This window comes from Medicago sativa, chromosome 8, assembly GCF_051527215.1.
Source record: "Medicago sativa cultivar Bolivia chromosome 8, Bolivia_mono, whole genome shotgun sequence".
Classification (NCBI taxonomy): Eukaryota; Viridiplantae; Streptophyta; class Magnoliopsida; order Fabales; family Fabaceae; genus Medicago; species Medicago sativa.
Genome location: NC_140756.1, coordinates 94,355,553 through 94,381,537, shown reverse-complemented (window position 1 = coordinate 94,381,537; position 25,985 = coordinate 94,355,553). Strand labels below are relative to the sequence as shown.

At 34.4% G+C, this 25,985-nt stretch overlaps 3 protein-coding genes across 3 annotated transcripts; all 3 read right to left on the bottom strand.

Moving 5' to 3' along the window:
• Positions 1-129: 129 nt before the first annotated feature.
• On the bottom strand, positions 130-1,824 carry LOC146903603 (UDP-glucose 4-epimerase GEPI42-like). Its single transcript, XM_085732870.1, has 6 exons — positions 1,309-1,824; positions 1,008-1,235; positions 842-923; positions 676-758; positions 476-567; positions 130-368 (listed from the first exon to the last, which is right to left on the bottom strand). Exons 1-6 carry the CDS (start codon positions 1,807-1,809, stop codon positions 269-271), a joined length of 1,086 nt encoding a protein of 361 aa, XP_085588996.1. The 5' UTR covers positions 1,810-1,824; the 3' UTR covers positions 130-268.
• Positions 1,825-10,295: 8,471 nt separating this feature from the next.
• On the bottom strand, positions 10,296-13,168 carry LOV1 (NAC domain containing protein 35). Its single transcript, XM_085732869.1, has 3 exons — positions 12,659-13,168; positions 12,060-12,328; positions 10,296-11,278 (listed from the first exon to the last, which is right to left on the bottom strand). Exons 1-3 carry the CDS (start codon positions 12,966-12,968, stop codon positions 10,538-10,540), a joined length of 1,320 nt encoding a protein of 439 aa, XP_085588995.1. The 5' UTR covers positions 12,969-13,168; the 3' UTR covers positions 10,296-10,537.
• A 6,746-nt stretch (positions 13,169-19,914) lies between these two features.
• On the bottom strand, positions 19,915-23,975 carry LOC146903601 (uncharacterized). Its single transcript, XM_085737256.1, has one exon. It carries the CDS (start codon positions 23,973-23,975, stop codon positions 21,357-21,359), a length of 2,619 nt encoding a protein of 872 aa, XP_085593382.1. The 3' UTR covers positions 19,915-21,356.
• Between the last annotated feature and the right edge of the window lie 2,010 nt (positions 23,976-25,985).

Sequence of the window (25,985 nt, the reverse complement as noted above, 5' to 3'; positions counted from 1 at the left end):
TGGGAAAACCTGATCTATATATCTAAAGAAACATTTTATTATTAACTCATCTCTTTTTTTTTTTTTTAATCAAAGAGCCTTTTTCTAGGCACATGGTCTTAATGAGTAAAGAATCAATTGAACTGCATGTATAACAAAAGGAACATCAAAATTTATATCTTAAGATGGTAGTATGGTAGAAGAAGGACAAAATACAAGAGAATGAGAGGATAGTAGGATGAAGTGTATATGTGTGGAAGGTGAAAGTGAAGATGAAGGTAGTTCAAATTCAACGATTCCCAAACCCAAGCTCAAGCTGGTATCCCCATGGATTGTTGCTTGCCCAATTCCATTGGTCTCTGCACATCTCCTCTATACCGTATTTTGCCCTGTCAATCAATCGTAAATAAAGCACACTCTTTTTATTATTAGTTAATTAAAAGAATGTAATAATCCCTCCTCCCTTCCTCCCAATGAAATATAGTAAAGTACTTACTTCCAACCAAGTTCATTTTCAGCCTTATGCGTAGATGCATAGATAGCAGTAGCATCTCCGGGCCTCCTCGGACACATTTTAATAGGAATTTTCTGGAAAACAGATCCAAGAAGGAGCCAAACGAAGGATCAAGAATACAATACAATACATTCGGAGACGCATACATGCTACAGTACAGAAGACTATATAAAAAAAAAGACCTTGCCAGAAGCCTTTTCAAATGCAGCAACCATTTGAAGCACTGATGTACCGCGGCCAGTTCCCAAGTTGTAGGCACTACAACCTAATAATAACAGTATTTAATTAAGTCCTGGTTAGCTCTAATCTACAATTCAAATAAACAGTTAAATGTAAGTAGGTACCTACCGATTTTGTCTGTCGCAAAAAGCTTTCGCAACGCAGCAATGTGACCATCTGCCAGGTCCATTACATGGATAAAGTCCCGTATCTGATTCATATATTGTCAGTATCAGAATATATGTTGGGTGCTAACTGGTAAATATCAATATGATGAGTGAATTAAGACACTCACCGCAGTGCCATCTTTGGTGGGATAATCATGACCATAAACGTTGAGCTCGGGCAATCTTCCAACTGCTACTTGGGTTAAGTAAGGCATCAGATTATTGGGTATGCCCCTTGGATCTTCGCCAATCTCACCGCTCTCATGTGCCCCAACCGGATTGAAGTATCTCAGCAATATTATCCTCCACTCTGGCTCTGCCTTTTGAATATCTCGTGCAATCTCTTCCGCGAAAAGCTGTCATATATCATATATGCCAGCTTAAGTATCATTATTCATTATTTTAATGGATATATACTGAGTTAAGTACCTTGGTTCTTCCATAAGGATTCATGGCTTGCAGGTGGAAGTCCTCAACGCAGGGAATTTCATCTGGTTGACCATAAACTGCTGCAGAGGATGACAATACCATCTTTTTACACTGAAATTTAGTCATCACTTGAAAAAGATTGGTAGTGCCAACCAAGTTGTGATCAAAATATTTGAGTGGCTCTGCGACACTTTCTCCCACGGCTTTCAGACCACCAAAGTGGATCACAGCGTCAAACTTGGTTTTAGAGAAGATCATCTCCAACTCTTGCTTGTTGCGGAGATCGACATGGTGAAAGCGGAGGTAGTTGGAAAGTTGAGGACCAACCAAATGGCGAACCCTGTGGACAGCTTCCATGACGGAATTGTAGAGATTGTCGATAATGGAAACTGTATAGCCCTGTTTTAGAAGCTGAACGACCGTGTGTGATCCAATGAACCCCGCCCCACCCGTTACCATTATCGTTTTCCTTTCCGACGATTGGTATTGCCCACTCACCATCTCTTTCCAATCCCCAATTCCGTCTCTGCATGCACCTCATTTTTATAACCCCAGCCCTGCTTTCAACGTTATTTCAAATTGACGTTCCCTTTATTTTATATATTATACTATTAAATTATGATGATTAATTTTATGGTTGAATGTGGTATCCTCAATCACATTAGGTAATGGATCACTACATTCATCAATTAGAACCTTGATGAAGATGTTAATGTTATGTATCTTAGAACATACAAATCCCATGTTGTAGCGTTTTCTTTCAAATCAACAATCTAAAAGCAACACCGTACCACTTTGTGGTGCTAGAAAAGTTCATGCTAACCAGTCGAGATAGCAGGATCTAATTTGTATGTAACTTTCTGTGCTAGTTACTGTTTGATTCCACTTTTTGATCATCTGCATTTTTTCCTGACCAGTGACACACCTTTCATTGCTCTAATTGCTTTAATAACATCTTACTAGGTTTTCGTAAAAGAAAAAACATTTTACTAAGCGGTCGGTGAAAATATATGAATGACGCGTGAAGAACTTAGCATTGATTTGGGTCCTCTAAAATGAATATGAATAGTAGTTAGTAACGTGATAAAATGAAGACTTGATACAGCAACCATCCATAATTTGTTATGCATGTGTATACAAATGTACGATATAAACCTTGATTTATCACCTGTTAATATCACTCACTTTACTCTCTTAAGTAAATTTACTCACTGCTTACAAAAAAAAGTGAATTACTCAACATTAGAGGATCTTATTCTTACCCATCTACCATACTACCTAGTTTATTTATATGTTTGGTGTTTGACATGAGCCAATGAGTTACTTGCGTGGTGTGAAAATTCTACTCTTTATACTTTTAATTTTATTTTTTATTCAAACCAAATGACCTAATATTAGTATATAATAGTCCACAAGTCAGACGATGTGATCATCTTGGTTCTAACTCCACAGAATTTCTAATGACTATTGTCATTTTATCTATTTACAACAAAAAAAGAGACTAAATTCAAGTTTTGCAGGGATTAAATGTCACGAATAACAATAAGAGATTTACTTTTCCCACCCTACTGCCTTCTCGCGCGCCCTGCAAAAATTCCAAAAATACCCCTGGTCCGGATTTTGTTTTCCGAACCAAATTGTTAGTTACTTCCGGAAAATAAATTCCGGACCAGATGTTGTGCGCTTTTTTGTGTCTTTCTTTGATGTCAAGGATCTCTGTTGACCGTTATATGAACCCCACACAAGCTGAAATGCTATTGCAGGGTTCATATGAACGGTCAACAATGACCATGACACCACCGACACCCCTAAAAAACTAAAAACATTTGAAGAAAATTGAAGAAAAGAGGTGAAGTGATTACCGGAAAATTAAATCCGAACAAAATCGATATGAATATTTTGTGTCTTTCTTTGATGTCAAGGGTCTCTGTTGACCGTTATATGAACCCCACACAAGCTGAAATGCTATTGCAGGGTTCATAGGAACGGTCAACAATGACCATGACACCACCGACACCCCTAAAAAACTAAAAACGTTTGAAGAAAATTGAAGAAAAGAGGTGAAGTGAAGAATGGAGGTATTTGTTGAAGATGGAAGCCTATTTATAGCCTTAAACAAGTCCTAGGTCATTAATACAGTTAATGAAAACGTGTTAGTGGTTGTAACCGTCCAAACCCAAATTCATGGCTCTCTTTCAAAAGAATCCAATGCTGAAGCGGTCCGGATTTTACATTCCGGAATGTCCTTAGCCCTACAGGAAGTGCCAACTTTCCCCTCGTTCACCATTATCGCATTAATCCGGAAAGGATATTCCGGAAACCAAAGGTGCATTCCGGATTGTATCAGTGTCATGGCCGGTGCTCTGCACCACACGTTTTTGTCGGTGGTCAAGTCAAAAAAACGTGTTTTACCACGTTTTTTGACTGCATTTATGGCTTCTCAACCATTTTTCACCCACCCCTCCCTATAAATACCCTTCCAAAACCCACCATTTCTCACACCATCCCTCTCCTCCTCTTCTTCCTTCTACAACCATGGTTTTCCATCGTTGGCCTTTCATAGATAAGGGTCTCGTTGAAAACTTTCAGGGTTTGTATGAACGGTCAATGAGGATGGAACCGCGCTGCAACGAAGGGCGGTTCATCTGAGGGTCATGTGGGTCAGTGTGGTTCTTAGCTTCGCCTGTCTGGGCGTAAGTCTGAGCACCCCCCACCTCCCTCAGGGGCATTTGTTTCTTCTTCCTGCCCTCCTCTTCCCTCCTCCTCCGGTTTTCCTCCAATAGCCAAGCTACTGCTATGTCCTATCACATAGCAGTGGTTAGGCTCTTAGGAGATTAGAATTAGGCTCTTAGGAGATTAGAAATAGATTTAGGATCTTATGTAGTAAGCTTAAAAAGCTTGAAAATTATTGTAATGTATTGTTCATATATTAATAAAATGTTGTTTTTATGTTTGTGTCTTTTTATTTCTGTTTTTTATTTTATTCGCATTTTATTTTACGAATTGTAGAGCTTAAAATTGCAAAAGTTCTGGTAAAATACTATTCCGGATTTTAAAATCTGGAAACATCTGAAAAATACTAAAAATCCATTCCGGAATACGAAATCCGAACCAGGGGTAAAATTGGAAAAACTTAGGGCGCGCGAGGAAAGACATAGGGTGGGAAAAGTAAATCTCTAACAATAATATGTTAATTTGGGCCATTCAACACAAAATCTACCAAATTAGGCCAAGTCAAATTTGCAAGGTGCCCACAAAAAGTATTAGGATAATTGTTTTACAGCCCCCCTCATTGCTGCAAAAGCTCCTCAAATTACCCATCTACCGGAAGATAACTTCCGATCAGTTTTCCGAGCAAACTATTATCCATCGAAAGATACGTTCTCATAGGTTGAGCAACTCCGGAGCCTCTTCAGCAATCGTCATGTATTAGAGCTTTCACTTTTATTTTCCTTAGTATCAAGGGCCAAACCCAATATATGTATAAAACTTTATTATTGCATGAAAAGCACCAACATATACAAGAAAATATAGGGCTTTGTAACATGTGGAGCTATGGGGGCAAGAAGAGTGACCATCGCTGCTGCGGTACATTGACTGTTAGGGAATGTGAAGCTCTGGCCTTGTACTATGCAGTCTACTGGGCAGCTCATAACCATTTCTTGGGAGTCAGACGCAAAGACAATCGTGGAAACCATGCATGCATCCATTCCTCTTGGAGAGATCAGACAAAATTTGGATCTTTAATTGAGTAATGTAGCCAGTGCCTTAAAAAATAAGTCTGTTATAATCTAGTTACCCGACCTTTAGTTAGGTTCATAAGGAGGCAAAATAAATGTGGTCGCTCACAAGTCACTCTGTATCCTAGACCTCATTTTGGTATTGTTACGGGAAAAACTTATAGCTGATGATTAATATGTTATAGTTGATGACTGATGATAAATGATAACAGATAAATTAATTAATAATTAAAGTGTTTAGTAAAATTAGTTGTTCAACTAAGTGATAAATGTAAAATGACTTAAAAGGGTATCCTTAATTCATAATAAAATCTATATCAATTAATATTTAAAATCTAACAATTTAATCTATTAATTTAATATATCTTTTATATATCATTAAATTAATTTTTATTCGTAAGTTCTATTTTTTTTTTATTTTTAAATTTAAGTGTTTATACTCTATAAAAATATTAAACATAAAAATAAACTCTTACTGGACTGTACCATCTGCACGTATATTTTTCTTGAGGTGTATCTACATGTATTATTATTTTTTTTTTTGAGGGAATGTATTATTTTTTTTTGAAAGGTCTACATGTATTATTATATACAAGATATTTGGCTTTTGTATAAAAAATCATACCAAAAATCTATGTGGACAGTATTTTTTTTGTTAATCCATATGTATAGTATTATTATTAATTAACTTTGATGATTCCTGTGGTTTTTGCTGCCTCAAAAAATTACTGAAAAAAGAAAAATAAACAAATTTGTATACCATAATAATCAACGTAAATTTTTTTGGGTCTATTTTGCGGACAGTTATCGTAATTTTTTTTCTAATAAAATTACGTTGAATAAAAAAAGTATTGTAGAAAAAAAAGTATTTCTTGTGGTTTCATATTCTTTTAAAAACTTTATAGATCAATATATTTATTTTTTTGACAAGAATCAATATATTTATTTATCATGATCTTTTATGGCTGCATTTAATATAAAGCGCAAAAATGAATTTTAGATGAAACAATAAAGGGTAAAGTGGAAGAAAAGATAATAAGCTATAAAGTTATATTATTTATTTATCATGATCTTTTATGGCTGCATTTAATATAAAGCGCAAAAATGAATTTTAGATGAAACAATAAAGGGTATAGTGGAAGAAAAGATAATAAGCTATAAAGTTATAAACTCAAACGCTAGTTGAAATAACGTTTGAAAAATAAACTTTTTTTTTTGTGGTGGCCGGGGTTCGAACCTCGGACCTTTCATATTTTATGTTTATGCATTGTCCATGCTAACTGAGTTAAGCTCACGAGGACAATTTGAAAAATAAACTATAAACACGTAAAATAAACTTTAAGTTCAAAATAAAAATGTTATTACCAAATAAAGTCTTTTTTGTCTGACGAGTTTATCCGCTATAAGATAGTTTATAAATTTCATCCAAACATTTATAAATTTCATCCAGTTGTATTAATTGCTACTTTAGTGATTGTGTTCGCTCATAAAAATGCTAACTACATATCACAATAATAGTGGGTATTCCTTTCTCTCTTGTAAGCCGTCACAAAAACTCTAGTTTCTTCTTCTTCATCCACCAAAGAGAGGTGATTTAGGGTCAATTTTTGACCCAAAATCACCCCTCTAACTCGTTTTTCTATTTACCTTTTATTGAAATAAATGATTTTCACATCTATTTCGTTTTATTTTGTGATTTCGTCGTCTTCGTGCGACGTTGGTTGATCGTCGTATTTGTGCGACGTTGCTTGTTTTTCTTGTTTCTCTCAAGTATTTGATCGCTTCAGATTGTCAGATCAGCTTCGATCCAGTGCAGATCCAATCAATGACTTTGGCGTCATCCACGTTGCAGATCCGGAAACATGGTTATTACGGAGATTTAAATATAGTCATATGTGTAGGCATTTGTACTTTGCCGTTTTATGCTATTAACATGGATGTTGTGAGTCTGTTCACAGATTCATCCTTTTTGTTTTTAGCGAATTTGCATTATATCGATGTATTCTTTCAATTTGAATGAATGAATATCTTTATTTTGTCAAAAAAAAAAAAAATTATGTATAAAATTCAAGCAACTGTTAAGTCCATATCACATTAATTTTTTTTAAAATTTTGCTAATGAATGTCTATTAAAAGAAATTTTGTCTTGCAAATATAAATTATAACTTTTGTTAATACGATAATTACACAATTTTTTAATATAAACTTGCTACTTTTAACATCGAAACCAATATAACACTCTTTAACATTTTTTATAGTCTTCCAAATGTTCTAACAAAAAAGTGCATTTAATCTGAACCAGGGGGCTTTTAGGTTCCCAAGGCTATCAATAGGATTTTTTTTTTTAATTTCGCCCCTTCTATTAAAGTTTTCTCTTTTTGTCAAGAAAATTAAAGTTTTCTCTTGTCAAGTGGAGAGATAGCATGAATCTCAAGAAACTAGTCATACACTTTTTAATTTTACGCACTATCCTCCTTTCATTACTCTTTACTTGTCATTTTAAGTTTATTTGCACATATCAATGAAATCTATAAATTTTGTCAAAAAAAATTCTTCAAGAAATTGTTACATTTTTCAATAACACCTTTAGTTATTTGCTATCTTATTTTTTTTAGGGGTATTTTCTGTCTTATTTCACATACTTCTCTATTTCTAATAAATACTTACGGGTGTTATTGAATTGAAAAAAAGAATATTGAATTGAACTTTTAAAATTACAAGTAGCTAGTAACAAAAATTTCCTACAAATGAAACAGAGGGAAGTAGTAGAAGTATTTATATAGTATTTCTTTGATTTAGTTTTGTGATTTATTTGGTGTTTCTTAATTTTTAAGTGAAGTTATTTTATATGGTAATTTTGACACGTGAATTAAAAAATTACAGTTAAAATAAAATTATATAATAGATTTCATAAAAAAGTATTTTATAATTTCTTTATAATTGTTAACGAGTGATTTAATAGGTATCATTCATTCCATGCATAAAACAAGAGCGAGCATACACAATATAATAACAACCCCCTAAAAAAAAAAAAAGAAGTTAAGATTTTTTTAAGGAAGAAGTTAAGATTAACACGGCAAAAATATAATAACAAATACCGGAGATCAAATCACATGCAGAAAATAGCTAGATGGTAAGAATACTCCCTCCGTCCCGCAATAGATGACCCATTTAAAAATGTGTAATTTTGACCTAACTTACTTTGACCAAATTTCGGCAGCAAACACTTATGCTTCCTTTTCCCTCCTCAAACACCTCACGCCTCTTCAATTCTCCCTAGTTGGCAACCAATGAGGAAGTATTTGCCAAAAAAAATAAACAATGACATTTGGTGGAGCAAGGCTTTCCCAAACCCTTCCTAGAAGTTTAGTCTTCGCAACCCCAAAGAAGAAATATGAGATGACATATTGTTCAAGTAGATATTGACTGAGTTTACAGTAAACATACCTCCAATGTCAGCCAAACAACTCCACTAATCTTCATTGTTGTTCAAAATTTCAAGCACAAAACTTCCTCCCATATAAAGAAGGGCCTACGCCACCAAACTTTAAACGCCACGCACCATCCACCACCCACCCATTCCCCCGTTCCCTTGACAATTCCTAAAGGTTGAACTGAAACCGCATACAACCTTGGAAAATCTTGTCGCTATGTCAACTCTCCAATATGCTTATCTTCCCAAAATAAAGTGTTCCCACCACTCCCCACCTTTTGGATAAAAAATATTCTCCAACCAAATTTTTTACATCCTTCGCTCACCACCCAAAAGACGCACCTCTTTCAACCACACTGTAGCGTGTCGATTTAGAGGAAGGCGTCGCAAATGCAGCGTTCTAACTACACCAACGCTATATCTAACCTTCAAAACTTTTTTCTATTGGGAATCAACATGCGTCGCTAACCACCACCGCTACTTAGCAAGGAGGGCTTTATTAAATTAAAGAGATTTTCCTTAACCCCTAAACCGCCACATTCCTTTGTTCTACAAACGTACCTCCATTTCACCAACAAAATTTTACGGTTACCAACTTCCCCACCTTAAAGAAAACATCTCTGAATTAATTTGAACAATCATTTTCCACACATTCGTAGGCATTTCGAAAAAGGACATGTAGAAAGTTGGAATTGAACCAAAAACCAAATTGGTCAAAACCACTTTCCCACCCAAACTAACATACTTATTCTGCAAAAGCTCAACCTCCTTTAAATTGCTTCAATCACCGGGTTTGAAGTTGAAGATTTCTTCAAATTTGCACTCACCGAAAGGCCAAAATAGATGAAAAGGATTTTGCCTACTTCACAATGTAAAAAGTTGACCGCATTTCATAAAAGTACGCCTAAGCATTACGCCAAACAACCTACTTTTGAAGAAATTGACCTTTAATCCAAACACCGCCTTCTTCGAGTTTGGAAGCATAAACCCTTTGAAGAAGCCTAAAGACACCGCCTTCTTCATCAAAGACCTAAAACCTTCTTAATGTTCATTTGCTCCGCGAGACACCCATTAACCCAAAACCAAGAAACTACGAGAACAAACACATGTCTTCATCCAACCACGCCATCTATCACTAAACCCGAACCACCGTAATATATAGTGCAATAACCTCCAACTAATCGAGTCATAGACTTTTTGAAATCTACTTTCATGATCAAACACTCCATCTTTTTTTTATCCTTGCCAAATCCACCACTTCATTCACCACTAAGGCACCATCCAACAAGAATATTCCTTTGACAAATTCCGATGACTTTTACAAGCTCTCCAACAAAAAAAATGGTTGGAATTCATTTTATACGCACTTTTAAAATTAGAGCAACAAAGTATAAAAGAAGACATTTAGAGAGTTTTTCATTAGCATAAAATTCATCAAACATAACCTTAACCTTCTTCACCTTTATGACATCCCAATGTCATTTTAGAAAAGCTAAGTTAAACTCATACGGACCTTAATTCACCTATATATAAATGTAGGATTACGAGAACACTTTTGTACAAATTTGGTTACTTCAAAAATCTTTTTATTTGTTTTTGAGATGGACAACTAAAGTCACTTTTAAGAAAAAAATTAATTAACCACTACTTTTTAATAAATAAAAATATAATTCGTATAACTAATTATATCATTAAATAATTAATTAGATATAATTAAATTTAATTGTGTCTTTAATATGGGTTCCTTAATTATTAAAATTTCCTAGTAGTGTGCATAATATATAGAACAGAAATTAAAGGAAGGGAAATAGTGCTTATAGGAAGATATTGATATTAACGAGTGATGAAAATGAGTAATGATACAACTATATATATATGTTATTGAAATCATGGGATACAGGCCGAATAATCAGAGCAATTAGAAAAACAACCTACATAAAGTTGATAACTGAAATCAACTGGCTCATGTATCAATATATGTATTTGCATTATATAGTAGGTAGTAGGGTTGATGCATTGCATATATAATTAAAACTTAGAACTGAGTAATTAGTGATTACTTGAAGGAGGTGTTGTTACTACTGTTGGGGTGATTATGATCCTCAGGGATTGGATTCCAGTCCCACAGTCGGTCAGAGAAGGAGGTTGGAAATTGATTTGGTAACATTGGTTGCATCAGCAATGTAGACAAATGATTGGGATTTGGATGATTGAGATGTGGGTTTTGAACATTGTAACAATATTGCTGTTGTTGATAACTTACAAGCCTATTGAGATCATCCATCATCATTGCAGCACTGGTAGCAGTATTGGAACAGCTCACTGCTGCTGCCGCTGAAGCTGAGACTGGGAAAATGGCGCTGCCGCCACCACAAGCGGAGACTAACAGAGAGTTTCCCGCAGCTGCATATTGTACTAGTTGCCTAGGTTGATGTTGCTGCTGCTGCTGCTGCTGCTGCATCATCATCAATCCTTCTTCATCTTCTGAACGGTAATTAGTAGGAGGAGGAGTATTGCTGTACTTGGAAAGCCCAAGAGTGGTTGTGACATGATCTGAATTACCGCCGCTACTGCTTCCTTCCATTTTGTTAACTATGTGATCATCAATTGTCTTTGGTGATTGTCCAACAACAAATCCCATTCCCAATATTTCATTTTGCTGCTTATTCTTGTCTGAATGTGAAGCAGTAGTACCTCTTGATGATGATGATGGTCGTGTAATTGGGAGACAACGAGGGAGGGAGGGATGATCTTCTACTCCTGCTCTCTTGTATACCCGACATAGGGATATCTCACCCTAATTCAAATTCAAATTCAAAATTATTGTAAGGATCCAAAATTTGGCATACATTTCATATTTGAATGAACATATACACTAATTAAATTGTTGAAAGAAATTTGAAAATAAAACGTACAGTAGTCTACCTGCACTGGACTATCAAAATGATCACGAGAGATGAAAGGAATTAATTAATTTGTGGTCAGAATTTTGAAATTCATGCATGCAATAGTACATGTGTATGTATGTATGAGAGAGAGAGAGAGAGAGAGAGAGAGAGAGGGAATTAATCACAAACGGTGATAGTTGTTGTATATGAATATATTTTAGGCACTGTTTGTACTCTCTTTCTTTCTTTAATTTCTATCACGTAATAATTAATTGCTCACTCTCTCCCTCTTGCATTCTTGGCTTCTAACTAATTTGAATATATATATATATATATGCTATATGGCTGGTGGCCGCAAGTTTCACGCAGCTAGCTAGCTACTATTGTTTTGGTGTGCTATAGCTTTGGATCTATGATTAGTTAGAAATCAAGCGTGTGTATACTATATATTTATGGATTCTGAAAAAGACGACCCAAAATCAAGATGCATAATATATAATATAGCTCTTTAAAACTAGGGTTGAGTTTTTTAAAACCAACAAAGACACGGTTTCAATATATTCATTCATATACACCATGAAAGAAAAATCAGTAATGAATTAACTCCATCAAGAGCAGTTATATTTGGTAATTAAGGAGAAGTAATTATTCATATTATTTAAAGTATAAAGAATCTGAAATATTATATACCTTTTGATATCGTTCGGTTTCATGTTGGGGTAATCTATACTCATTCATAATCCAACTGGTTCGGATGCCTTTGGGAGCTTTTCCAGAATAGAAAACTAGGGTTTTCTTGAGTCCAATTGAACGAAAGTTTTCAGTTCGAATCATCCTATCTGCTCCTGTTGCTTTCCAATAACCAGAAGTTGTTACACGATTAGGACGATCACCGTTTCGATACTTTCTATCTCGAGGCACATAAAAGTACCACTCCTTCTCTCCGATTGCTGCCAAAGCTGCTCATCATCATATACAATTCAAATATCAAATTCCACCTCAAAATTCAATCACATAATTAAATATATGTGAAGTGAATTATTAAATTAAATAGACTCACGCACGTTTCTCTTAATTTGTATGCAAATAAATATGAAGCAAATAAGTAAGGGAGCCAAGATATTTATTTATCAAAAAAGAAGTATTATTAAATCAAAGAGGGATGGGAACAAAAAAAAGGGTTTCCAGAATTGCTTTAGGAAAGGGGAAGTTCTCATATATATAATTATAATTATTATATAAATATGTGATGAGTGTGAGCATGACTATAAATATAAATAAATATATACCAGGAAGTTCCCAAGGGTCATAGCGATAAAGATCGAGAAAAGTAATAAGCTCAACGTTGAAACGTTTTCCCTCGACCTTACGGCGAAGGTAGAACTCTACAAGCTCTTCTTCAGTTGGATGGAAACGAAACCCTGGCATAACCACGTCATGCTCGTGATCATCATCATCATCATCCACTACTACTGTAGCTGTAGCTCCTTTGTTATTATTATCGTTAGAAGTAGTAGCAGTTCCATCTTCGTGACTCAAGCTCATGCTGCTCATGTTAGGTGATGATGTTGCTGCTCCTCCTGCTGCTGCTATTGCCATCCACTCTCTCTAACTAACTAACAACACACCCCTTTTCTCTCCTCTTTTATACTTCCAAAATCTATTTATTTATTTATTTATTTCAATGTCAATAGTGTGTGCTAGTACAATATAGTGTTAGGCCAATTAATTAAAAGATAAGAGATATTGATGATATTTTACATATTTTTTATTTATTTATTTATTTATTTCATTTCTCTGACTCTAAAAAATGGGACAAGTTAAACTAGATAGATTGATGAGGAAAAGAGAACAAGTAGAGTTAATGACTTTTGGGCCCTACAATGGGAGGGGGAGGTATACACTATAGCTATATATGTGATGAGAAAATGACTTTTAACAAGGGACAGGGTGGACACAGCCCAAAAAGCGGTGCACTTGGACCTTTCTTCCACCCTTACCAAAGAAAGAAGATTAAATCAAATTAGTTTACCATCAATAAAATTCCTATATATTCATTTAATATATGGTTTATTTCTATCTATGTTCACCAAAATATATATATCATTTGGAAGTTTGTAATACAAAAATATCCATATCTCACATGCAAAAGTAAAACACTCGCGTCTCTTTAACCCTCATAATTCAAATAATATACTAATATTATTATTTCTTAATAAAATAAAAACACTCGTGTGCTCTCTCGATTTCTCCTCTTGTTTCGGCCTCCTTCCAATATATCATGTCAGCAGCTCTAAAACTGTTTTAACTAAACCAATTTTTAATCAAATAAATATAAGATCTACTCGTATTTATTTAGATAAGCGACCAATTTATTACCGGGGAATGCATGGCATACTCAACCCCAAAAGGAACAAATTACAACTAGAATAATTAAACGCTTGCTAAATAACCGTTTCGGCCTAATTCCAACTCCATGGAACAATTTTAATATGTGACACTATGCCACACTGCCACTTACATCCACATTCCCCTTTAAAAGACGAAAATTGTTAAGTGGTGAAGCTAAAATATACCATGCTGAAAATGAACCAAGTGTGAAGTTTCTGTTGTGATCATCAAAACAATTTTCTTTTAATAAAACTTTCACTTTCTTTTTCGTGTTTAAACTTTCATATTATTATGGTGTTACAATAGCTAGTAATTGGAATTTTTTTTTTAAGCGAGCTAGTTGGACTTTTATATATGTATCATGATATTTGGACATTCTTTTTTCCCTACATTCATTCAACACTCAATTTTATCTTTATCACTTCTTTTTATCCGATCACCAACTCATCGCATCAATTACATCACTTTATCTATCTCTTTTCTTTTCAAGGTATATATACATACCCTCTTATGGGATGCAACAATGTTATTGAAAGACACCATTTAAACAACAATACATGCATGACACCTACACTGTTCATCGTATATATATATATATATATATATATATATATATATATATATATATATATATATATATATATATATATATATGGGTCATGTTAACCAGTGCCCCCGGGGCACTGGTTAAGGAAACTAAAAAAAGGAAATTTTAAAATGAAAGTAACACTTTTTATACTTTTGAAGAGTTGACATCACAAGTTCCAATGTAATATTTACTATATTTGACTCCCGGGGCACTGGTTAACATTACCCTATATATATATATATATATATATATATATATATATATATATATATATATATATATATATATATATATATATATATATTAAAAGAAAAATTAATATAAAGGAGGATTTTTGTAACAGAAATTTGAGTTATGTCATTACTCAATTTCATAAATTTGTTAACTCAAAAATATATATTTTTAACTACTTTATTAACATACATCTCATTAAACACAAAAATGCAACAAACATTTACCATTTACTCCCTCCGTCCCTATATATAAGCACCCTTTTATTAGAGGCAAATGATGCTTATATATAGGGACATATGGAGTATTTTACATAATTTTATGTATTTCTGTCCTTTTTTTGAAACTATGTAAAATAAGTGGTTGATGACTGCATATAATCGCAACCATATAAGATTGATAACATATATTTCTTCGTGTTTAATTAATAGTCTCTCCGATTAGTCATTAAAAAAGAAAAGTCTCGATTTCAAATTCTAGTTTTAAAGTGAAAATAGTGTTAAATTTTTTGAGAGTGTTTTATCGTTTATATATTTTACTTAATTTAAGATCTCTAATGTTAAACGTGAAAATAGATAATTTATATCAAAGAATAAAAAAAAATTAATATTGAAAGATGTGTAAATATGTATGCAACGAAGAGCGTTTTTCCTATAAGATAAGATATCAGGATTAGACGGTTTCTTCCATAGATCAGTTTGACAATATATTTCACCATGGATTATTTTGAACTTGACTCCAAGAAGTCTAGGACGTGATTGACCGATGGTTAAAGAATTGGGATGTGCAAGTGCAAACTGTGTAGTAATAAAACAAATAACAAGCAAATATCTATGTGCAATGCATGTTACCACAGCACCAATGTGGCGGGGACGAAGAAATTTTATGAGGTTAATTAGCTGGTGCAATCTTGTAGTTTTGTGGTCACCAATTAATTTTATGAAGAGAAATTTTTTTATTCTGTTCTCTCAAACATACATCTATTTCGTCTCTTTTAAAACTCTTAGATATATATAGTGATTCTTGAGAGTTACTTTGATTAGAGATAATCTTTTTGCGTTGGAGTGATATTTTTTAGGGTTTTACAATTGGGATGAATAAGGTGAAGTAATCGTGGATTAATATACTAACATATGACTATTAGTTCTTTCGTATGAAGCACAATGAAACTATCCCATTATGCAAAAGAGGTTCGCTCATGATGGTTAATTTAACAAGTGTACTAAATTGTCGTCAAGTAGTAAAATTTATAAAAGTTTGTATCCACATAGATTGTGGACTTTCTACTCAACTAGTACGAATACAATTAAGGTGTGTAAATTGAGGGGTTGCAATTGGCAATAGTTGGTGTATACTAACGAAGAAAAAATAGATTAAAAAAGCGATTAGGTCATTTTCAATTTCCTTATCTTTTGCTACTTGGTAACAAGGCCTAGAGCCTACAACTATTTACTTAGTTTTAAAACGTTCTTAAAAAAATAAAAATAGTTAAGTTCATTGTCTTGGTACTTAACCTGCTTTGTTGGTCATAACCCCCTAATGACTTTTGATTGTGCGTTAAAACTCTTGTCGCAAAGACGGTAATAGAATATGTATAAAGCTATCACAGATTGAATGGTTAACATTAGGTCAAGTCCCAAAAGTTAAGGTTAATAATCATTCAAGATCACCTAGATCAATTTATGAACATTCGTAAACACACTAAAAGCATTAATAATAAACATTAATCGAATAAAAATAAGTAACTCAATTGCATTCAAAATTACTCAACCAATTACATGGTTCAAGTAGCCATACAGAAAGGTCGTCTACATGTTGCAACCTAGAAAACTAGCTAGTCATGATAACTAAACATAAATAATGGAATATGTAAAGAATACATCAATAACGGATCACCTTTGATGATAGCTCACCTTTGAGATGTTTTTGGTCGTTCATAGCCTTCCAAGTTGCGATTTCATTGTATTATGATCGTTAGAGAGTGTTTTTTTCAATGAGGCATGGATTTTTTTATTTACAGGCGCATGTTTCCAACAGTTCTTGGACATGTTATGCACAATGCGCACAACCTTATGTGCACCACAAATGAGGCAGTGAGTGAACATCTTCAACTTCTTTCCAAGTTGCGCTACACATAGCACAATGCACACCTCACACATGTTCTAGTAGCCGAACACTTCTAAGTTCTCCTTAGTTGCGCAACATGTAGCTCACAGCACACATCACACATGTATCAGTGGTTGAAAATTCATCTTTTATTACTATCTTCACCAGTTTCTCCCCACTGAAACATATGTGGTGACTATACCCCAAGAAATTACTTAATAGTTCTTGTAAAAAGTATAGCACGATCACAAAGTTGTCTAGTTAAGGTTATTTGACATGGTTTAAGGCCTTGTACGCCTAATTACTCTTCCATGCTAATCTATTGATTTATTTACAAAACTCAACTATAATATATTGAAAACTTACTAAAATGACTATGAAATGACTCATAATTAATGATAAAAGCATTATATGATGGATTGTTTCGACTCACATTGTGAATCAACTAGAAGGACTTGGTAAGATCTTGCTAAGCGGTGAAGTTTTTAACAAATATTTGAGGCGTTTGGCTAAGGAATGGAAACCAAATGTTACGACCATCAAAGAATCACAAAATCTCAACACTTTGGACATAGATACTCTCTTTGGAAAGTATGAGGAACTTGAGCTCATGAAATTAGCCAAATATGAAAAGAAAAGAAAAAAAGTTGAAGAAAAAGTACTCTAATGAAAAGAAAAGAAAAAAAGTTGAAGAAAAAGTACTCTAAAAGGTCTCTATAGGAAATATACTATAGAAATATACTTTTCACAAAAAGGATGATAGAAAACTTCAATTATCTTGTGGTAAGTGTCATTATTGTTGCAAGAAAGGTCACGTCAAAGTATGATTATGTGTAAGGAAATTTCTAATTCCACGAGGTAGAGTGATTTGGGTACCTAAAGATAACACCCATGCTATATAGAGTAAATCGACTCGCTCTCTCTCCCTCTCCCTCTCTCTCTAAGCGCTTTCTTTTTTTATTTGATTTCTTTTCATTTTTGTGCAAAAATGAACAAGTAAGTCGATTTACTTCCTTTATTCAAAAAAAAAAAAATCGATTTACTTCCAAGTGAGCAAATCAATTTACTACATCAGAAAAAATATTAATGCACGATTTTTTTAATTATATATAATCCATTCCACTTATTTATCTTATAATCCTATGCGTTCATTAGTTAAATTTATTCAACGACAAACAAATATGATTGCTTATTCCTTGTTAAGATGAATATTTCTTGGACTAGTCTCCAGTATTTTAATTTAATACCTATTTGTATTCATCATATTTTTATTATTGAAATCAATTGATTTGGTTTGTTGTCCAAGAAAAATATATTGATATGAAATAAGTATTTAAATAGACTGATATAAATCACGCTAGACTTTAAAAAAATGTGAAATTCAAAATAAAAAATAAGCTTATAACAAATAACATATTCTAGTGTTGCATTTTTTGATTGTACCTGACTTAGTCCATGTGTTCTTTATTTTTGAAAAAGCAAAATAGCATATAGATAGACACGAACAAAATCATTCATCGTACAAGATGTGCTATAAACAAAAGTATCGAAGACATATAAAAAAAAAAACTCAAATAATAAACACAATGAGCCTTATATCTTCTTGTTAAAAAAATAAAAAAAGAGACCTTTGTACTTTAAAGAGAAACTAGTAAAAGACCCGTGCGACGTAACATTGCGATAATTATATAAAAAATAATTACATTGTTATTATAGAATGTTTATAGATATTAAATGAAATTATGAGTATTAATGTAAAGTTTTTATTAAATATTTTTTCACTTATATATACAAAAATTTGTTAAATAGTTGAGTCACACCAGTTATGGATTTTATTAGCATATATATGCGAGAAAACAAAAATCTATATAGATATATGAGAAAATTCATATGATAAAATTTTGAAAATTCATGACTATTTTCAAGATCAAAATTAATGTAGTGTTTCTATTAAGTAAATTTTTATTTTATATGCAAAAGACGGTTCAATGTTTGCACTGCACCCGTTGCACATTTTATGTACTTATATCTGCACCGCACCAGAATTGAGATTTGATTTCTTTCGGGACAATTGTGATCTGCCTAATTACAGATTTCCCTAATCTGTTGTTTTTTATTTGTTTTCCTTTCTTTCTTGTTTCGAGGGATTTTGCGTAGTCCCCTCTCTTGGACATATTTTTCCCCATTTTTTTAAATAAATTTTGAGATTGGCGGCATAGGATGGAGGTTCTTCGGGGTGCCAACCTAGTTGGGACGTCGGCGCTTCCTCTTGATGCCTATCCTTTCTCCTGGCTTATCCAACAAAAAAACTTATTTTATATACATATATGACAAAGTCGATATGATAAAATTTTAAAACTCAAGACTATTTTCAAATTCAAAATTAATGTAGTGTTTCTAATAAATAATTTTTTATTTTATATGTAAAACACTGTTCAATGTTTGTGAAGTAGATAAAATAGTCACAAGAAAGGGGGGGGGGTTTGAATTGTGACCCTTTAAAAATTATCCTGAAACTTAAAGTTATTCTCAAGTAGTTTACTTGGAATGGTTAAGTTAACTTTCTGAACTCAGAACGTTCTGAAGTTCATACACAGAAACTGATTAATAAAGTAAATGTGTTGGTGTGTGTTGTGTATACTGAAATTAAAGAGTATAAGGAAGAAAGAAAGATCACACAGAGATTTATAGAGGTTCACCCAATGTGGGCTAGTCCTCTCCTCACAATCTTGTGAGAGTTTCCACTATGATGCTTGAGATAACCTCTCAAGTCCTGCACCTTACAATCTTTGTTCACCTGAACAATTACAATCCTGTATTCTCTAAGCCTCAGCAGGCTTGCACCTTCTTGCTAAGTTACCCACTTAGACTTTTACAACCTTTGCTCAAACTAACGCTTTAGTACCCCTAAAGCTAGATGAGACTTAGTTACAATTTATATGGAAGTTGAATGTTTGTGAATCAAACAGAGGAGGAAGAAGAGAAAGGAGTTATCTTAGAGATAACAAGGAGTATTGATTTGCACTAAGTAATGAAAGCCTTAGAGATTGATCAATTTCAGTTTGCAAGAGCTTCAAACAAAATCAGAGTTGTTTTCTTGTATGCTTTGCAATGGTGCAAGTAATGCTGAGCCTTTGAACTGTATTTATAGAGTCCTTGGGCTCAAATAGCCGTTGTGGGGTGTCCAATGGTGTTATGCCATGTGTCCTGGGTCCCACAATCTTTTACTTGAAATTCTGGGCAAACATTCTGATCTCTGATGAACTTCAGAATGTTGTTGCGTTCATGATGATCTTCATCTGGGTTCATCATGTTCTTCATCTGGGTTCATCATATATGAATGAACATATGAAGTTCTGGGCGTGTCATATGCTTTTCATATGAATTTCTGGGCAATAACCAAAGTATGGACTTTTCTTCATACTTCAGAAAGTTCAGTTGCCAGATCTGCCTTGGAACTTGGTGCAGGAGGATATAGTGGGATTCTGCATCTTCATACACAGGCTTTGAGAGATTGTGTGGTCCTTGTTCTGTACCAACTCTCATGCGTGTCTATCTCTGATTGAGCAGGACAGATTTGCTTTGCTTTTGCTTTTGCTTTTCACCTACTGTACTGTTCATGAAGTAAGCCTGTGCTGAGCTGAACATTCTGATCATCAGAATGTTCCATTTGTTTCACTTAGGATGATTTGTAAGACTGCCATTTGATGTAATCAAATCCTAATAGTGAAACACAATGAAGAGCAGTAAATATAACATCTAGGATGATATTCCCTTGTGGAATATTCCTAGGACTTTAATGTTCATAGTCTTAAATGAACATAAAGTATCCTTTTTGACATAATCCTTGTATATGCCTTTATTGCTTGATTGATCCATGCAAAAGTACTTCTCTTGACATTTATTTATGTCACATGTGCCTTGCATGACCTTGATCCATGTTCTTGAGACTCTGGGCTTGTATAAAAGCAACCTTCTGATCTCTTGTGCGAACATTCTGATCTCTGAGCAACATTCTGATCTAACTTTCTGACCTCAGTGTTAGATCTTGAATTCAAATGTCCTTTGATTTCTTTATTCTTGGTATGATTTAAACCTTGTTCCTGTCTTAGTAAAACACTCAAGAGCACAAGTTAAATACCAAGGAATTAATCAAAGTCCATTAATTCTTTAATCATATTGGTTTATTATCTTTAAAATTAATTAGGGATTTTGCCTCAACAATCTCCCCCTTTTTGAAGATGATAAACCTATGATTTAGGATTAAGGATTTTGATTATATATATGAAGAATAACAGAGCTTGAAAATTTATTTTAATGCTCCCCCTCATTTTTATAATCCATTATGCAGAGTTTTTAAGAACTTTAAAAAGCTCCCCCTTAATTTCATAATACATTGCATAAAAAATAAAAATTATGCAGATTTGAACCAAACTCAATATCATTCATTAATGTAAAGCATGAAGTACAATTACATGAATATATGGTTCAAAAACAAAAAGAAATTCAAAGCATGTGATCAAGCAAAAAGTGAAGTTTCTAACTCCAATAACTAGTGATCACTAGACCTACTTAGGGCCTAAAACTAAGAAAAACTTAAGACTTAAATCCTAAAGCTTCTCCCCCTTTAGTCATCTGCAAAAAGGATAGGGAGTAGGATCATAAATGATTCAGGGAGTTGAATCCCCAGAATCTGAGGATGGTTCAGATTCAAACACAGATGGATCATCAAAAACTGGTGGATCAATGGCCAGACCAGGAGCATGGATTTTGACAGTCCAATCAGCCAAAGCACAGACAATTTTGTGTGTCTTGGTGGAGACCCTGAGTGCCCTTGAGGCTAACTTCTCAGCCCTTGAAGGCTTGGCAGGTGCAGCAGGTGGAACAGCATCAGAAGCTTCAGCCTTCTCTTTGTTGGCAGATACAAAGGTATTGAGGGAGTCAAAAAGAGCAGCCATATTAGGAAGCTTGCTTGTGGTGGTAGTTTTCATTGGTGGTGGTGGTGGAGTGTATGAGGGAATGGTGTCTGGAGTTGGAAGGTTAGAAACCAAAAAGTTGCTTGCACCAGCAACAGATCCCATTGTGGAGGATGAGAGGTTAACATTCTGACCAGTTTGAGCCATGAGTTGTACCTCAGCAGAGGGCAAAGATCCTGAGGCCATATGCACTGGATCTGCTGACAGCTGGCTAACTTGAGCAAGAAGAGGCTCATTTGATGCATTCAAACCAGCAGAGACTTGAACATTCTGACTGACTGGAACATCTTCAGCAGGAATTTCAACATTCTGAGCTTCAGAGATTTCAACATTCTGACCTGCAGCTGGTTCCTGAACATGTTGAGTGGTGTCCTGTCCATCTTGGAACACTTCATTGTTGAAGTCAGTGTTGACATCTTCAATGTTGAGATCAAACCCAGTTGTGAACTCCATTTGTTCAACTTGAACATCTTTCTCCATGGACATGTTTGAAGCTAAAATTTCTGCCACTTCCTGAGTATCTTCATCAACATTCTGAGCTATCTTCTCAGTATTTTCTTCAACTCTTTGATTTGGATCAACAGAGTTTTCCTTACCAGCCATCTGAGATATATCTTCATGAGTCTCAGTTGCTTGCTTAACATTCTCAGCTTCCCTTTGAAGAGATGCATCATCATCCTTCTGAGCATCATCTTCAATCATTGATTCACCAATCAAGGCCTTGAACTGAGAGCTTCCTTCTTGAACAATCTCCTTGGCAAGTTGAGAGACTTGAGAAAACAATTCCAAAGCTGGTGGAGAGGGAGGTCTGACTTCTGCATTCTTAGGAGATTCATCTCTGATCTCTTCTACCTTTCTTTTCTTCCTGGTTGTCTGAACCTTCTGAGCAGTAGATCTCTTAGTAGATCCAGAAGTGCCAGAGGTTGTGAAAGATGGCATGTTTGAGGTGGTGATGCGTAGCTGACCTAAAGTCTTGGATGTGAACTTCATAAAGTCAAGCTTGCGTGGTTCTCCCTCAAGTGGCACCTTTGCTTTCTGAAAGATGGGGGTTAAGTGCATCCCATAAGGTAACCCAGCAACAGTTTGTTTCATGGCCAAGCAGGAATCTATCATATGTTGAATGATGATGAAACAGAGGTTCAATTTGGTTTTGGTCATGAGGTGGTAGATGATGCATAGATCCATATCAGAAACAACATCAACAGAGCCACACTTAGGGACTAAGGTGTGCCTAACCATATTATGAAGGATTTTTGGAATATCTTCTAGATTTGTGGAGTTAAAAGTGCGGTTTTCTTTGGTGTATTTGACTATGAGTTGATTACGGTTAACCCTAATATCATTATACCATGAGCAAGAAAACAGTTTGTTACCTTCATTAGGAATTTTCAAAGCTTTAGAGAGGAAATCTTGAGTGATAGTGATCTGAACTCCTTTTACAGAAGAGATGAGAAAGTTCTCATTTTCCTTTTTCTTCTGCTTCACAACCAGGTTGGTGTAGAACTCTCTGACCAAACCTTCATATGTGTGTTCTTGTAGAGACACAAAGTTAGTCCAGCCTTGTGGATCAGTGAACTTCTTCAGGTTCCATCCTTTTGTCTCCAAGCTTTCAAACTCAAAATACTTTGTTCTGCTTATTGGTCTGAGAGCAATCTTTTCTGCTCTCTGAGCCTTTAGAACTGCAGCAACTCTAGCAATGTCTTTTCCTTTGCCATGCTTTTTAGGAGAAATTTTCTCCTCTTCTTCAGGAGTCTTTTCTTCAGACTCTTCCTCATCATTCTCATCATCATCTTCCTGAGATGATGAACTTTCTTTTGATGGAGAGGGAGTGGCAACTTTCTTAACTTTCTTTGAGTGTTTTCTCATGGATTTCACTATTTCAGAGAGAGTTTGTTCAGAGTCTTCTTCCACTTTTTCTTCCTCTTCATCTTCAGGGATTTCCATTTCTTCTTCTGAATTCTCTTCAGTATCTTCTTCTCTTTCATCATCACTTGAATCTGTCTTATTCTCTTCTTCAAGATTCACATGTGAGACCTTAGGTTCCTTTGATGAATGCTTCATCCTAGATGATCTTCTAGTAGGGATAGGTCTGGGTTTGGTGATGGGTTTCTTAGAGGCTTTTGATTTTGAGGATTTGGGTGGATCAAAAGCAGGATAGACCACATCTGGAAGAACAGTGTGAACAGGGGTTTCACTTAGTGGTTGTTGATCAGAGGATTGACCAGCAACAGCGTTTGGTGGTGGTGATTGAGATTGTTCCACTTGTGGAACTTCATCATCAGAGATTTTTGAAGTGGTTTTTGTTCTTGCCATTTTCTTCGTAAGCGAGAGAGAGAAACAGAGGGTTTGTAAATTTTTGTGAGTGAGAAGAAAGAAGTTTGGATTAAGATGGTTGTAGAATAATCAGAAGTGGTTACTGATTATATAGACCAAACGTGCAGAAGGGAAAGAGAGAGGGAGAGAAAATGATAGCAGTTTGCATTGGAAAAGAGGAAACTGCAGAAAAGTAACGGTCAGAGGAGAGAGAGAGAGAAAAGTAGCCGTTTGTGGGAAATGGAAGGGATTGGTTGATTTGATAGTTCAGGTTTTACATGGTGGTTAAACCTTAAACTCATCTTCTTATAACCAAACATTAAATGCTTGAGATTATAGAAGGATTTTTGGAGAAAGTCAACACAAAATCTCACGCATGAGATAGTTGACCCAGAAATCAAATATTGAACATAACTGAGTTTTGTGGACATCCTGAAAGGATGAAACTTAGGTGAACAAACTTGTGAATGTTTTGATTGTATGAATGTTAGGATGAACATTCTGATCATATGAACATTCTGACCTGATGAACATTCTGAACTCAGGAACATTCTGAGCTCAGGAACATTCTGATTAATGTTCTGATTGAGATAGATCTATCTGATTTGCATCAGATGACATCAAGGGGTTTAGTCTAAGGCCCTTAGTGATCTGTAATCAATCTTTATTGGGATTTTTCATGATTGACAATTTTTCTTTAAGAAAATTGAATCTATCCTCAACAAGGGGTTTTGTGAAAATGTCAGCTAGTTGATTTTCAGTATCAACAAAGCTTAATGCAATATTCTTTTTCTGAACATGGTCTCTAATGAAATGATGCTTTATTTCAATATGTTTAGACCTAGAATGCTGGATAGGATTCTTAGAAAGATTAATTGCACTTGTATTATCACAAAAAATAGGAACACTTGTGTACCTTAATGAGTAATCTTCCAACTGATTTCTTACCCATAAAATTTGAGAGCAACAACTAGCTGCAGATACATACTCAGCTTCAGTTGTGGAGAGAGCAATGGTGTTTTGCTTTCTGCAAGACCATCCAATCAATGCTTGTCCCAAGAATTGACATGATCCACTTGTACTCTTCCTCTCAACTTTGTCTCCAGCATAGTCAGCATCACAATATGCTACAAGATCAAAACTAGAACCTTTTCTATACCAAAGGCCAAGATCAGTAGTACCTACTAGATATCTAAAAATCCTTTTAACTGCAGTTAAATGGGATTCTTTTGCACAAGTTTGAAATCTAGCACATAAACCTACTGCAAACATAATGTCAGGTCTGCTAGCAGTCAAATATAATAATGAGCCTATCATGCCTCTATATTCTTTTTCAGAAATAGATTTTCCACTCTCATCCTTATCTAAACTTGAAGATGGATGCATAGGGGTGACCATGATTTTTGCCTCATTCATTTTATATTTCTTAAGAATGTCTTTGACATATTTTTCTTGACTTATGAAAATTCCATTTGGATGTTGTTTGATTTGTAAACCAAGGAAGAAACCAAGTTCACCCATCATGCTCATCTCAAATTCACTTTGCATAAGGTTGGAAAATTCTTCACACATTTTCATTTTGGTGGCACCAAAAATAATATCATCCACATAAACTTGAACAATAAGTAAGTCAGAGTCATGTGTTTTTCTAAAAAGTGTGGTATCAATTTTTCCTCTTGAAAAACCATTTTCAATTAAAAAATGTGCTAAGTCTGTCATACCAAGCTCTAGGAGCTTGTTTAAGACCATAGAGTGCTTTAGTGAGTTTGAAAACATGATCTGGTTCTTCTTTACTTATGAAACCAGGAGGTTGACTTACATAAACTTCCTCATTTAGAAAACCATTTAAAAATGCACTTTTAACATCCATTTGAAAAAGTTTAATGCTTTTATGTGCAGCATATGCAAGGAGAATTCTGATGGCTTCTAACCTTGCCATTGGTGCAAAGGTCTCATCATAGTCAATACCTTCTTGTTGGTTGTAACCTTGAGCAACTAACCTTGCTTTGT